The sequence below is a fragment of the Kluyveromyces lactis genome, assembly GCF_000002515.2.
Source record: "Kluyveromyces lactis strain NRRL Y-1140 chromosome F complete sequence".
In the NCBI taxonomy this organism is placed as follows: Eukaryota; Fungi; Ascomycota; class Saccharomycetes; order Saccharomycetales; family Saccharomycetaceae; genus Kluyveromyces; species Kluyveromyces lactis.
The window spans coordinates 2313681-2329253 of record NC_006042.1 but is presented as its reverse complement, the minus strand read 5'-3'; the positions used below and the strand labels follow the sequence as shown (position 1 = coordinate 2329253).

The 15573-nt window shown below is 38.4% G+C and overlaps 8 protein-coding genes across 8 annotated transcripts; 7 read left to right on the top strand and 1 right to left on the bottom strand.

Moving 5' to 3' along the window:
- Positions 1–256: 256 nt before the first annotated feature.
- On the bottom strand, positions 257–709 carry MBF1 (multiprotein-bridging factor 1; the record flags this gene model as incomplete). The annotated part of the gene is made up of 1 exon (XM_456195.2): positions 257–709. One exon carries the CDS (start codon positions 707–709, stop codon positions 257–259), a length of 453 nt encoding a protein of 150 aa, XP_456195.2.
- A 336-nt stretch (positions 710–1045) lies between these two features.
- TAF9 (chromatin modification protein) lies at positions 1046–1444 on the top strand (the record flags this gene model as incomplete). Its single annotated transcript, XM_456194.1, has 1 exon — positions 1046–1444. The coding sequence occupies one exon, from the start codon at positions 1046–1048 to the stop codon at positions 1442–1444; it is 399 nt and encodes a 132-aa protein (XP_456194.1).
- Positions 1445–1970: 526 nt separating this feature from the next.
- Positions 1971–3914, top strand: KLLA0_F24981g (ChAPs family protein; the record flags this gene model as incomplete). Its single annotated transcript, XM_456193.1, has 1 exon — positions 1971–3914. The coding sequence occupies one exon, from the start codon at positions 1971–1973 to the stop codon at positions 3912–3914; it is 1944 nt and encodes a 647-aa protein (XP_456193.1).
- An 859-nt stretch (positions 3915–4773) lies between these two features.
- On the top strand, positions 4774–5274 carry KLLA0_F24948g (DUF2867 domain-containing protein; the record flags this gene model as incomplete). The annotated part of the gene is made up of 1 exon (XM_456191.1): positions 4774–5274. The coding sequence occupies one exon, from the start codon at positions 4774–4776 to the stop codon at positions 5272–5274; it is 501 nt and encodes a 166-aa protein (XP_456191.1).
- Positions 5275–5970: 696 nt separating this feature from the next.
- Positions 5971–7326, top strand: DFG5 (putative mannan endo-1,6-alpha-mannosidase; the record flags this gene model as incomplete). Its single annotated transcript, XM_456190.1, has 1 exon — positions 5971–7326. The coding sequence occupies one exon, from the start codon at positions 5971–5973 to the stop codon at positions 7324–7326; it is 1356 nt and encodes a 451-aa protein (XP_456190.1).
- Positions 7327–8121: 795 nt separating this feature from the next.
- Positions 8122–9396, top strand: RAX1 (Rax1p; the record flags this gene model as incomplete). The annotated part of the gene is made up of 1 exon (XM_456189.1): positions 8122–9396. One exon carries the CDS (start codon positions 8122–8124, stop codon positions 9394–9396), a length of 1275 nt encoding a protein of 424 aa, XP_456189.1.
- An 830-nt stretch (positions 9397–10226) lies between these two features.
- CPA1 (carbamoyl-phosphate synthase (glutamine-hydrolyzing) CPA1) lies at positions 10227–11456 on the top strand (the record flags this gene model as incomplete). Its single annotated transcript, XM_456188.1, has 1 exon — positions 10227–11456. One exon carries the CDS (start codon positions 10227–10229, stop codon positions 11454–11456), a length of 1230 nt encoding a protein of 409 aa, XP_456188.1.
- A 440-nt stretch (positions 11457–11896) lies between these two features.
- On the top strand, positions 11897–15541 carry KLLA0_F24860g (uncharacterized protein; the record flags this gene model as incomplete). The annotated part of the gene is made up of 1 exon (XM_456187.1): positions 11897–15541. One exon carries the CDS (start codon positions 11897–11899, stop codon positions 15539–15541), a length of 3645 nt encoding a protein of 1214 aa, XP_456187.1.
- Positions 15542–15573: the final 32 nt, after the last annotated feature.

The following is a 15573-nucleotide window of genomic DNA, read 5'->3' as shown; positions in this document are numbered from 1 at the left end:
TCTGGTTGTGTGGCATTACACGTTTATTAGTAGCATGTACACACGAAATACATATTCGAAGGGTCTGAGATATTAGGCCCAATAATGAAAGTAACTACGTAAATTAATTATGAGAGAAAGCAATGATCATTATCCATTAAAAATTCATTTCAAACGAAATTGGAACGGATACGACAGGATAAATAAAAGAGGACACACAAGATATCCTGCTCTTTTTCCTTCAACTACCGTTAAAATCTTTTAATGAAAGAAAAATCTATTTCTTTGGACCGCCCAAAGGCTCACCAATGTTCTTACCACGCAACTTGATACCCAAGGCACGCTCCATCTTACCCAAAATCTGCTGGTTAGGAATACCCCTACCGGATTCATAATCGTTGACGATAGTTGGCTTCTCGTTAATCTTAGTAGCCAAGTCCTTCTGTGTTAGGTTCTTGTCTTGTCTACCCTTCTGAATAGCTTTACCAACGCTGACGTCGATCTTTTTTGGTTTCACAATATCGGTTTCACGGTCCACTTTGGTCAACCGTTGGCCTTCTGGGGAGGACTTAGAATTAGTAGTACCGTACTTCTTATCGACGGACAGAACCATACCAGACCTTCTAGCCTCGTTGATTTGACCCTGTGTTCTTGCCACCTGCTGGCGAGGACCACCACCGCCAATTCTAACCTTACGGCCAATCACTGTGCTGGGTTCCCATTCAGACATTTCTCTTTTTTGAACTGTTTTCTTTTTCACCGGATTCAAAAGTATACTACAAATACGTGGTACAGTAGTAGCGTTTGTATACGTTGTTACTCTTCTTATCTTGTACCTTACAACAACGCAACATTTGGGTCTAAAATCCATCCTAATTTCTCATTCCGCCTTTTATACCAAATTTCGGGATTTTTTTCACTTTTTTCACTTTTTCAACATCGAACAGAAACGAAAAAGTTAAATGACAAGCGAACTTTCAATGGAAGCATAGCAAGAACAATATCGATCTCAATAAGTAGGGGAATTTCTTTGTATTTACAGGGTCGGCAGATACCTAACTCGACAATGGAAGACGGTGATAAGGATACGTTAGATACTCCTAGGGATGTGAGATTACTTCACTTGCTTCTTGCTTCTCAGTCTGTGTTGCAATACGAAGACAAAGTGCCGTTACAGTTGATGGATTTCGCTCATAGATATACCAAAGGTGTTTTGAAAGATGCTATTGCTTATAGAGAGTACGTAGGAGGGTCTGCTTCGGATGTTTCGATAGAAGATATACGGTTAGCGATCGGAGCTCGCACACAGTACCAATTCAAGCCTACTGCTCCAAAGGAACTCATGTTACAGCTTGCGGCAGAGAGAAACAAGAAACCGTTGCCCAACGTTGTGTCATCTTGGGGTGTGCGTTTGCCTCCAGAAAAGTACTGTCTCACTGCCAAAGAATGGTCGATTGACGAGTAAGAGTGCATACTATATACAAACATATACAGAATTGTATGTGTTGCGCTTGCTCTGTTCCCTTTTTATATATATTTGGTTACCTGGTCTTTTTTTCTCTTTTACACTTACGTATTATTATTATCATTACTATAATATCATCTTTCGAAGAAATGAAAACGATTTCTATGAATAAACTGCACACCTTCGCAAGATGAACAAACTTGCCAGTGGCGTCCCATGCTTTGCATAAACCACATAGTATAAAGCAGTAACAGATCAAGGAACATCAATCATCAACAATGGCTCTATCACAGGACTCAATTCCGGAGTATGTATTCTCTCGTTTTCTGGGGTTTTAGGTCACACTAGGACGTGTTTCGAATTAAATGGCACAATTACTAACATAACAACGCTATACCTTCATTCAAAAACTGAGGACATTGACTACTTTGGTGGGAAATGTGTAGAGCAACTTGTCCAAGACAAAAAAAGGCACCTTGTTAAGAAGTCACACCCTTCCTACTGAGTCCAATGATCTTAGAAAAATATGAATGAAGTGCAAGTTGATAATTACAGAGTTGTTGAAGAGACACCCGGTCAAGCTTTCAATGGACGTATTGCAAAATTATCTGATCCGGAGTTTGTAGCTAGCTTAGGTCCCCAGGATTTGGTCACCATTGCGAAGCACGACTCTCAAAAGAAAACCGTCGGCTCCTTTTTTTATGTGGCTGGACTGGACACTTCAGATCCAGCTAGTATTGCAGTGTGGTTGAAACAATTGATGGAATGCATTCAGGAAAAACCACAGTTATGGTTTGGCAAGAATGTTAAATTCACTCTCGAATGGATCTCGTTCACTACTTGGAATATCTTCAAACAATGTGATATGACTATTAAGATGTATCTGCCAGGTACCTTTGAAATAGATTTTGTTGACAAAAATCGTAATAAGCTACAATTCGACTCAGATGAAGATACTGATATGGCGTGGGCTGAAGCCTTCATCAGTGGGAAAATGAGAGACATAATGTGTATGGTAGAGAATAGAGATGATGGAGAAGTTATCAATGTTGTGGAGACTAGAATTTACAACCCCTTGATGACTGGTCAATTGGATTCTGTAGATGAAATGTTCTTCAAATTATTCCCGCTATTCTTCCCTCGTGGCATTGAGGTTGGTTGCCCGTGTATATACGGTAATATGCCTTCCACTTTAACCAATAACTATCTGGTGGAAACTTTATGTGAAATTGTTCGCTTCACAAAATCCATTGATTTATGCCTACCAATGTTGCATGAATTGAAGGAAGCTTTTGGTCCACTAGTTAACATTATAATTGCAAGAATTTATTTGACTAATGATAAAGAGTTAGATGGAATAAAATTGATCCATGATACATTACAGGAAATTAAGGATCCAACCTATCAATGTGAATTGTTGCTCCTACAAGCAAAATACCTACTGAAACACGACGATCCACTATTAGCACTAGAAGCAAGTCAACGTGGTGTTGATTTGACCCCGAATGCTTTCATGCCTTGGTTTTATTTGGTTAAGTCTTACATTGCGTTAGGTGATAACAAAAACGCCTTGTTATCGTTAAATTCATTACCAATGAACCTCGCATCCTTAGCACAAAAATATCAGTATCGAAGAATCTTGAATACTGATGGAAACAATGCTACTGTTGAATTACACCTCCCACTCCCTTTAGATGTCGTATTAGACGAAGTCACTAATCTCAATTCACTTCTAGTAATGGAAGAACATAAGATTGTTAACCCCGTCTTGTACAACTTAAAGTCTGCCAATTTGAAAAACACATTTCAATGGATCTATGAACTTCTATGTGAAATAGTGAAAAGTTTAGGATGGGAGAAACTATTACAATTAAGAGCTGAACTATTTTTAATGGAAGAAGAATATGATCATCTGGACGCCACTTCCGAAACCGAATCAGAAAAAGAAGTAACTCGGGACATAAGAGGGAAGCGTTTATGTGAAAGGTGGTTTGATAATCTCTTCATGTTGTTATATGATGATTTAAGGGTCCATTCTCAATGGCAATCCAATGAATTGAAGCCAGAAACAACCTTAGAGTGGGAATTAATTGGATTATGTTGCTTCCGTTTGAGACAATTCCAAAGCGCAAAGGCTGCGTTCCAAAATGGCCTACAGAAAAGATTTAGCTCTCAGTCCTCAAGAAAGTTACTACAGATTCTACTAATGGAACGTGAATCAAACCCTTCTGAGGATACTGATCTAGAAATCATAACTATTTGCGTCAAGCTTTGTTGTTGGAGCCACCGTTGGTATGCAGAATTCTCAATGTTACTTTTAGATGCCATGGCAAAAGTTGTTGAGAATTTGGGTATCACCAGAGTAGAGAATGAAGTCAATTCCAGATTCCCAGAATCCGTGTCTGGCCTATTCCATGACAATATTCTACGATTTTTCCAGGAATACAGCAACAATTACTACGATGAATGATTTTAACATTACTGAAAAGTGATCTCTCATTTATGTATTATAAGACTGTGTAAACTCCATACAGTGAATTCTATCCTACATGTCTGTATATTAATGTCACATATTTTTGATTTCTGTCCAATAAATTAGTATACACCGTTGAAATACCTTCTTAGTAGCAAGTTAGCCACTAAGGTCCTAGAGCTGTACCGAATCATTATTGCCTTTCAAGTGCATTGAGAAATAACCAAAATGTGTTTTTGATTGTATCACTTTCCAGTGTCGATCTCTGGTAGCGTGTGAACCAATCATGGCAGCATTGGGCAAGAATTCGAAAATATCCGGTAACGTTCGTGCTGGAATTGTATATCCATACACCTTTCAGCATGTACCAAAAGGAAACAGTACTGCCAGAAAAACCTGCTGGTCGTTTCTCACCTGTCACTAGTGCTATTAAGGTGGCTTAATTTTTTCTAGTCGAATGCAATACTTAAGATCCGACAACGCACACATACATTTGATAACCTTTTAAATGCATCAGCTATTTCCCAAACTGGATCCAAACAGTGCCCTCTTTACTGTAGATAGAACAGAAAGTATATATTAGTAAGTTGCTTACCAAGCAGTCTTCACCAATAAGAGTTGATCGAAATCAGTCTATTTGTAAGCCACCGTCGAGTTCATATTGAACATCTATGGTCAAAAAGTATTATAAGAAAATATATTTGGTCGTATTCAATAAGAAAGTAGTTCGAATGTCTGAGATCTCCCCCACTTTGTGAACATTTCTTGGAATGATAAGCAAATACTGTAGGCCATTTTACTTCATCAAACAAAATCCACTGATTAGTGAAAGCAGTTCTGCGACTCTCATACAGGTATGTCGAATTCAACAAACACAGAAAAAGACCTAATACCTCTGGTTGCTCCGCTCAACACTTTAAATTACATCCATCAAGATCAGAAGCTTATTGATAAGCAGATGACAACCACTCAAGCTTATCAATTGATGACAAGCAACGTACCTTTGTGGTTGGATACGGCATTCAAAACAAGAGATTTTCTTAGTAAGTGGTTGGGTGGGATACAGTCGATTAAGGGTTTTGAGGGTTCTGCGAAGCCGCTAAAAGTAGGCGATAAAGCAGATTTCTTCGACGTTGTCAAAGTGTCGGATGATGAACTATTTTTGAAGTCTACTGACAAGCATTTAAGTGTATTGGTAGCATTGCAAATCAAGAACCACGATGACCTGAGAAATGAATTCAGAATAGCCACCAGTGTGGTTACCTACAATTTTTTTGGCAGGGTGTACATGCTGCCTGTGTCTATGGCACATGGCTTTATTGTTAGGTCCATGTTGGATAAACTCGAGCCCATTTGAAACTTATGCCAACATATGGTAAAAAATATGGTGGATCTGTGGTGTTTGGGCTTGCAGTCATATAACAATTAACATACATAATATCATCACTATTACATCTTTAAATCTCGGTCACCTATACCACCTCAGAAAATACAGCTCTAGAGTTGTCAGCTGATAAATGCTAGCTAGGAATTTTGTATAATACATCGTAATTTACAGGTAAATTTCTGCGATGCCTGTCAATACTTTTCAACAAAGGCAATGCAAGATAAATCGGTATGGTCTTGAAACCTGATATTCCTGCAATAGGAACGCATCTGATTCTGCCCTACATGATTTTCCGGTTACCCTAGTTAAATACCAATGGGGCTCATCATGAAATATTTCCATATCACGTGCAAAATAATGGCATTGATTTGACATTTCTAAAAACAGAAATAGCAGGAAACCAACCCACAGAGTTTATACTTAATGATAACTGAAGCCCTCTTCTGTTGTGAGATATTCAATAATTAATAAACAGTGGCATTTGAAATTTAGACAGAAGATACCAATAGTAAGCAATTGGTATCTGACGAGGAAAACAATTATTCAGCGTTCTTTCACCTATCCTCGGATATTCTGCTATTTATTACACCAAATCAGGCTGCTAAGTTCACTTCCGGGGTCTAAGTCCTTATTATTATATTTACCTCCATCGCTAGGGAAATCATAATGAAGATTAGTCCGTTGTACAGCTTGTTTTTAACGGTAGTATCCGTCCTTGCGATTGATTTGGACACTAGTTCCAAGTCGTCGATATGTACAGCAACTGCTTTGATTCAACAAGGTATTAGTGATTACTATGAAGGTGACGTATATGGTGGGACTGTCGGTATGTTTGTATCGCCATACTATTGGTGGGAAGCCGGACTTGTCTTCGGAGGTATGATTGAAAATTGGTATCTATGTCAAAATACATCGTATGAAGATATGCTTTACGATGCTTTGATGGCACAAACTGGGTCCGATTATGATTACATGCCAAGTAATCAAACTATGGTGGAAGGTAATGATGATCAAGGTGTTTGGGCTTTGACAGTAATGACTGCCGTGGAAAGAAATTTCACAAATCCGAAGGAAGACGGCACACCTGGCTGGTTGGCCATGGTACAAGCTGTTTTCAATCAAATGTACTCACGTTGGGATTCAGACCATTGTAACGGTGGCTTAAGATGGCAAATCTTTACCTGGAACTCGGGATACAATTATAAGAACACAATTTCCAATGGTTGTCTCTTCCAATTGGCAGCACGACTCGGAAGATATACGGGTAACACTACTTATTTGGAGGTAGCAGAAAAGGTCTTCGATTGGCTTGTCGATATTGATTTCGTAGTAATGAAGGAAGAGGCCAATGTTTTCGATGGTGCGACTATCGACGATAACTGTACTTCCATTGTGAAATACGAATGGAGCTATAACCATGGTGTTGTTCTTGGCGGATGCGCGTATATGTACAATGCAACAAATGGGTCTGATGTCTGGCAGACACGTACCGAACAAATTTTAGGTGGGGCCACTTCATTCTTTTTCGAAGATGACATAATGTATGAAAGTACATGCCAAGCTTCAAACAAATGTAATACAGATCAGCGTGTCTTTAAAGCAATTTTCTCAAGAATGTTAGGTTATACTTCAGTTTTGGCTCCGTTCACAACGGATACAATAACCCCTCTCATAGACACTAGTGCAGCAGCAGCAGCCAAATCATGTAGCGGTGGTACTGATGGCCATACCTGTGGATTAAATTGGTTTACTGGTGATTGGGATGGGCAGTATGGTCTTGGTGAACAGGCGTGCGCTTTGGAAATCATTAACCAATTGCTTGTTCACGATCTACCAGCGCCATTAACTGAAAGCACTGGTGGGTCTTCCAGTGGTGATGCTAGTGCCGGTCTAAACGTCAGTACCACAAATGTCTTACAGAAGAACATCAACATCACAGCAGGAGACAAAGCCGGTGCAGGTATTATTACTACAATTGTGCTTGGTGTTCTTGTATTGGGGACAGTATGGATGGTCTTATAATTGTAACATATTAATAAAGTGAGTTTTAGCATGCAAGTTCGATGTGACAGAATACTGAGCTACGTATTTATTACGTCAGCTTCATCATCCATGTATACTTTCTTTCACGAAGAAATCATGAAGCTTGTTCAGCATTTGTTAAATAGTAATGCATAAAATTTCCCCAGGTTTACGAAGTTAAACCGTGTAATCTACTACTGATGTTATATGTAAGTCAATCAACGATTCTATGTCCATTACTTATCGATTTTATAATGAAGTTTCGAAAGTCACGTATAAGGCCCTTCTAATGATGAAAGATGGAAGCCAGTAAATAATTATGGATATTTTTAAGTTGTTTTAGTAAGAAAGTTGCCCATATAATTCTCGAGTATCGAATACTTGGAATTGATTTCCCATCCTTTCCAAACTATTAGACCCATTGTTGATGCAAATTACATGCTGGTTTTTCCTAATCGAGAAAAATTCTTGATCTGGCCTTACAAAAAAAAAAAAGCATGAAACTGAAACTCAACTCATTCTAAAATACAGAGATGAGAAAGACATATTGACAACTCACCAATTCCTACTCAATTGCTAACGGTCAGTTTGTGTAGCTAACGGTCGTCGAAATACTTCAATTAACAGGCAAGTGGCACCTTACACGTTATCTGAGAAATATAATTTATCTCTTTCAACCAGTCCGTAGTTGTTGTTGTCACAGTATATTCAAAGAAACTGCTCCTATTGAAATACCGGACATCTTAACAGCACTTTGAAGCCATTCCAGTGTTAGCAAACCGCTGAGCAATAGTCATGGAAAAATTGCCAAATTCCCAGCGAGCCCGCTTACCCACTCTATATGAAGTATTAAACCAACAAACCGCTGCGCCTTTGGATTTATGGTCCTTCTATACTTACCTGTCCCAATACCCCCATGCCATAGTGTATCTCGATTTTTGGACTGATGTGATGGCATATCTGCGATTGTGCAAAGATTATGTGAAGGGTATACGAGAGTCTGTTCTTGATGTTAACAAGCTTGAAACTCCTACTGTTTTGCAAGAAGGTAATGGAGATGACAAGAGAGAATCAGTATCATCGGCAATGCTTCTAGAGGCACTAATGAATGATGGTTACTTGGATTATAATGACTCACAGCGTGTGAGTCAGTTTTTGAAAGGTGAAACGGACTCTCCTCGTTTATCTCAGCTATTGCAGGACTGGAAACAAGTGAACAACGATCAAATTGATTTCAGCGATTTCGTAGATGGGTTAGTCAAGAGTAATGTTACGAAGGATCATAAACCAAAGCTCACCACAAAGCAGCTAATATCAAGTGCACAAGATATTGTATCCACCTACTTACTCTCTCAAGAACAAAGTGATAGATTTTTATTTGAAATTCCAGCATATTTAAGAAACGATACGATAAGGCTTATTATGGAAGAGAAGAGACATGACCCTGAAGTGTTCGAACCAATTAAAGAAATTGTTTATCAATTCTTAGAAGTGGACTGTTTCCCAAGATTCTTAGGATGCGTTGCATTGCACAATTTACATGATGAGATTGTATTGCAAAGACCTAAGAAAAATAAATCATACAACTCTCGTTCAAACTCTCCCTTCAGCCAATGGTCTACTGCCTCCAGACTTACTATTGGACTCGCATGGTGGCTGGTAGGGCTTTGGATTGGTTATACACTAATATTTATGAACTACTCGAAGGGAATAAGGGTGGTATGCATTGTTCCATTTTTTTTGGGATCTTACTACATAATATGTGGTATCTACTTAGTAGATATCATCTACGCATTCAGTGGAGTTACTCAAACACTAGTTTCAAAACGTAAACTTGATGACCTGGAACTAAGATCGATGAATAATCATCGTTCAAATTCACTTCACTCTTCGAACGAGGTGCCCTGGTGGTTAACTATTTTTGGAGGCAGATCTAGATTATGCAAAGTAAAACATCCGTTTGTGAACTCAATAATGATAAGACGAGCCCTCTGGTGCCTACTATTGGTCTTGATTATGACGGCAATACTGACAGCAATCTTTGCTGCCGTGCCTGGACGTAGAATATGAAACCACAAATTCGAACAATAAAATTCAATTTTTAATGACTTTAATCCTTTAAGTAATAGCTACAGTATATCTAATATCAATAATAACGTAATGATGATAACTAATCCTATTTATGTTGTTTCTCTCTGCCTCTACGAACTTAACGGAAGTGTGTATGATAATCTAAACAAGTCACGTGCATTTGGTTGAACAACAGAAACACCAAATTCTCAGTTACCCTCCACCAAACCCCAAACCCATATATTACATACAAACATGGGAGGACTCGCTAATTTTTTTTTTTTTCACAGGGAAATCGTTTCTTTTCTATTTAGTCACCGAGATGCAAATTCGAGATGACATTCAAATTGCATCACTATCTCAAGAAATGCGATGAGAATTAAATAAAGCTTTTCTTTTATGATAAAATATAAGAGCCATAGTGATATAAATACAAGAACCATAGCAAGTTTTTTTATCTCTTTTCTGACAGTTCAGTGCAATTCCAGAGAACATTATAAACTTCTTCCACAAACCGTACTCAGCTGTTGCAAACGAAACCCACATAGACTGGACTGAAAACTTGATAGTCAAGACTTTACGATTGCTAAAAATTTTGATCATCAATCGAAATCTGCTATCATATTATTAGAGAATTTTGAATTTATATCTCTTCTCAACTAACAATTCCCATTCTTCGTTAAAGAAATTTTATTGCTCTGATTGTTTGAGCCAGAGCTTAAATCTCAAAAAACCTTTATCCCACTCTTTTTTAAGTTGTATGTTTAGACTCTGCTTCTCTTCATACACTTGCCAAGACTACATTCAAGACCATATCTGGAAAAATAACAATGCCTAATTTCAAAAGTACTGCTCCTAAAGCTAAATTTGCCATTTATAATAATTCAAATCCAGATTCGGAATCTGGGTTTGTCGAGTTCCAAGGCTATTCCTTCGGTGCTCCTGTCTCATGCAGTGGTGAAGCCGTTTTCACCACTTCTTTAGTTGGCTATCCGGAGTCGATGACAGATCCATCCTATAAGGGTCAAATCCTCGTCTTTACGCAACCATTAATCGGTAACTACGGTGTGCCTAGTGGAGAAGAACGTGATGACTTTAACCTATTGAAGTACTTGGAATCTCCTCACATTCACGTCCGCGGTATTGTTGTTGCTGAGTATGCTTGGAGATACTCTCACTGGACTGCTGTTGAAAGCTTGGCAACATGGTGCCAAAGGGAAAACGTCACCGCCATTGGTGGCATTGATACTCGTGCCGTTGTTCAAATTTTGAGAGAACAAGGGTCATCACCTTCTACAATTACTGTGCAAGGTTCTTTTATCCCTAAGCCAATCAAACCAGAAACTGACTTGGTTAAGATTGTCTCGACAAAGAAACCATTCTTTGTGAAAGCATTGTCCTCAGTGAAAACTCCATTCAACGTTGCTTTGATTGATTGTGGTGTCAAGGAAAACATTATTAGATGTTTAGTGGAAAGAGGTGCTAACGTTACTGTTTTCCCATATGACTACCCAATCACATCAGTAGCAAACCAGTTCGACGGTATCTTCATTTCTAATGGTCCAGGTGATCCTGTTCAATGTATGGAATCTACTGTTCCAGAATTGAAGAAATTGTTAGAGACCAATACCTTGCAAGATTTGCCAATCTTCGGTATTTGTCTAGGTCATCAATTGTTAGCTTTGGCATCTGGTGGTAAAACAATTAAACTAGGTTATGGTAATAGAGCTCACAATATCCCAGCATTGGACTTGACCACTGGTCAATGTCACATTACTTCACAAAATCATGGATATGCTGTTGATGTTGACACTCTTCCAGAATCTGGGTTCAAACCTTTCTTCCAAAACTTGAACGATAAGTCCAATGAAGGTATGATTCATGTCTCAAGGCCAATCTTCTCGACTCAATTCCATCCGGAAGCTAAGGGAGGCCCGAGAGATTCTGCTGTACTTTTCGACAGATACTTCGATAACATGTCCCAGTATAGAGCCTTGAAGGGTCCAAAAGTCAAGCTAACCTTAAATACTTCATCATTGGCGACTGAGAGAGTATTCTAATTTATTCAACTTTTCACTTTCTTAAATCACACTTTCTATCTTAGCGGTCAAGCGCTACTCTCTATACTTTTTGATAACTACTCTTTTACATGATACATAATAACTCACCTCTTGGGATAACTCTCAGTCTTTATTTATCCAAGTTCGCGCAATCCTCACGACGTTACGAGATATTATGGGTTATTATGCACTTATTGAGTATTGATCGTGTTCCTCGAAAATGTTACCCGGACAACTTTATCTTGCAACTTACAATATGATTAATGCGAAGTATATATAGTAAATGAATGAGGAACGTGTATGGGGCACATCACAGTGCTGGGTTAGAAAGTAGCTTCAGTTCATCAGGTATCTTATAAACAACGTTAAATTTTGGAAGAACATCCTAAGTATCCACTATATCAGACCGTTGGGAGGACGTCAATAAAGGCAACTATATTATGACCGATGTGAGAGATTGTATGGGAAGAACTCTTTCGTATCACTTGTCCATGTGGCCAGCTGCTAATGATTCACAGTTGAAAAGGATCAACCTCATGGATCAAGATTGGGAGAGCGGATATACTGCGTTTCATTTGTGTATGCTAAGCTTCCAATTAGAGAAATGTTACAAGTTGTACGCAAGAAGCCTACAGGATCCGCATGATGCTGGTAAATCCTGGCAAATAACTGATAAATCTGGTATGTCACCTTTACTGCTATTGCAATCGATGGTTATGAATAAGGCAGGGTATAAGAGGAAACTACTCAATAAGGATGTCAAGAGTGGAAAATCCTACTCCAGATGTTTCAATTTTGGTTCCAATGTCAACATGCAGTTAGGTACCGGTGATAATAATGATAGATTAACCTCATGGTATGAAATTGATTCTTGGAAGATGTGTGATAATGATCTAAGATTTAAATCATGCTGTATGACCAAATACTACTCTCTGTTATTGATGGTAGACAAGGATGGAACAAATTCAGCATACATCACTGGCCGTTCTACGAAATTAAATTTGTTTGGAAAAAGAGATCTCTTCAGGTATGTAAAATTCTCTGACAAGAAATTACAAGATATCAAGTGCTCCAATCATCATATAATTGCCAAAACAACCAATGGAAATATACTTTTATGGGGGTCCAATAAATATGGTCAATTGGGTTTAAACCCTAAAACCACCGAGTTTTCAGATCAACCCAATTCAATAGAGCTTGGACTCGGAAAAGATGATCTAATCGCATGTTCGAATATACACACATGCGTGCTATCAAAATCTGGTTCAATCAAATCTTGGGGATTAGACGTTGGTCAATTTGGATCTACTAGTAAATTCAAAAAAGAGACCCCTTATCTCGATCAAAAAGGACAAATTTCGCCACAACCAGTTACCTCGTTTTTACCAGCTGATATAAACGAGCCGACTGTTCTTGTCTGTACAGACCTCGTTACTTTTATTTTATGCGGTGGAAATCGACTATTTGCGCTTACGAATTATAGAATATTGACAGTTAAAACGACACCTTCACTGCACGATTCTTTCGACAAGTTTTTCAGTCGAAAATTTCATGATCATCAAATAGTTGATATCAAATGCAAAGACTCACATGGTAAAAACCTGATGTTACTCTATGATGACGGTACCGTTGCTTGTATTCCGGATTTCAAAAAGTCACCTATACCACAATGTTTCTGGAGGCCGAAGTACTCCTGGGATAAGTGTATATCTTTCGATATAGGCAGTGCTGGGCAGCTTATTGTTTTAACTGCGAAAAGTGATATTTACTCAAGTCCTTTGTTAGGTCGTAAGTTCACCAAGTTACAAGATAGTATGGCAGGTGCCTCATCTTGTCAGGTATCTTGCGATCCATTGTTTGCTTCATTCAATGTTTTAACAGCCGAACATACTGCAATGATTACTGAACCTGATTTTAAACAACAATCTAATCTTAAGTTAAATGACAATTATGACCTTGATGTGATATTTAATGGGAAAAGGTTGACATCTTGCCATAGGGCAATACTTGCAGCCGCCCAGGAAAAGCTTTACTTGGAACTAATAACTAATGGAAAAATTGTTTGGAGGAACAAATTAGAAGCTATTGATATGAATCTAAGTACAGAAAATGGTTATGTGTGGACGCTCGAGATCTTCGGACCTGAGGACTTCGGCATTTATTTCAAAAGCTGCATTTCTTGTTATTATTCAGTCTCCGACGAAAATATGCAAGCTCTCAATTGTGCAACTCTTCAGAACTTTATTGATGTCTATTACTTACCGAGTTTTTTTACACAACCAAGTACTTTAGAAAGAAACATCAAAATTTCAATACAACCTGATTTTCCAGTCTCACCGAATGTCACCCTTCTTTTAGAGGACGGTAAGAGTGTTCTGGCCTACTCATTTATTTTACAGGCCCATTCTATGTATTTCAGAAGACTTTTCTCTCAAACCTGGTCAGCTAATTTCAGCGATCATAAAGTGGACTGGACAGATCTCTCTTATGATATCTGCAGAAGCATTCTTGATTGCATCTATAATATATCCTGTCAAAAGAAATCTACTCAGGTACTTGATAAAATTGCATTCAATATGGGACATCAAAGGTATCACGATAGGTTATTGCACATGCTTGAAATATCAGATAAATTTATGCTTTTGACGTTAGTCCAACATATAGAAAGCCAGTTGATATCATCAGTTAATTCAAACAATGTTATTGCTTTCTGGATTGCAGCTAGCGACCTTAATTTACCGGATTTAGCCGCCAACTGTCAGGAGTATATCTTCAGGAATCCTTCTGTCTTATTTAGCTCTGACACCGTAGAGCATATCATGCAAAACATCACATCAGAAATGTGGAAATCCATTGAGCAAAAATTTAGAACAGAATTAGGCATGTGCTCACAGGAAAGTTGGTATTATGGACCGAAAGCGTCAGATTACATTCGTCAACTGGAAAAGAATATTGTCGCTTTCAATTCTCATTTCATCTCGGAGGAAAATCCATTGGAGATTTTGGTAGACTCAGTTATTTATAAAAAGCATAGACAAAAGAGTGGTTTAGATGTAAGGAAACCCAGCATCAGTAAAACTACACGAAGCTCATCCATCAATGAGAATCTGGTAAATATTAGAAAACCAAGCGCTGTAGCCCAGAATTCGATTGCTTGGAATAAGTCATATAACATGACAGATTCCGCAATTGATGATGACGATGATCAGTCTACTTTTGTTGAGGTTTCTAAGAAGAAGAAACGAAGACCATCCAGCATAACAAGAGCTGCTTCGATAGATGACAAAGCGGCGCATGAAATTCATACCAACATGGACGGGAACAGGTTACTGGTTCGCAAAAATAGTTCAGAACATTCATTCCCTGCTCTTGGTGAAACGACTAACAAGTCAAATAGTACCGTCAAGATAAAAATAAAGAAGGAAACTCAAAAAGAGAAAATTAAACGGATGGCTGAGGAAGCCAAATTCCAGGAGAAGCCAAATGAAGACAAGACTAAAGTTTGGGGCCAACATATGAGGAAGTCCCCGTTAACAAACAAACAATCAACAAAAGTGACTGTATCTTCGGAGGTAAAAAATCTTTCAGGTGTAAAGCCAGCTTCGACCAAATTTCCAACGTTGCATGAAGCTGTGAAAAACGGGAAAAAGCCAACAGGTATGGTCGCAATTTCGGGTGACGGTACGAAGCAAACTATGCCATTATATGCCTCTACCAAGAGTAACTTATCCTGGGTCGCTAAGGAAACGACACCCACACCAACAAAATCTATTCAGGAAGCTTTGGAGGAAGCAAAATTTTTGAAGTGGTGGAATGAAGAATCACAAAGGATACAAGCCCAACAAGCGGCGTCGGAGATGCTAATGGGAATGGAGACCGGAATCCCATCTTCGAAGCCTGGTTCCCTTAAAAAATCTTCTTCGATACAATCTAATGGTAAACGCAAAAGTAAATCAGCGGATAAATCTATGCGTGGAAATAACACATCCAAAATATCGACAAATCAACCTGAAAAGCATGATCAGACATCCAATACGAGTAACAATCGAAGAAGAAGTTGCACAAATCCAAATAGACAATCCTAAATACATGTTATAGAGCATACCAAATCTCGCTA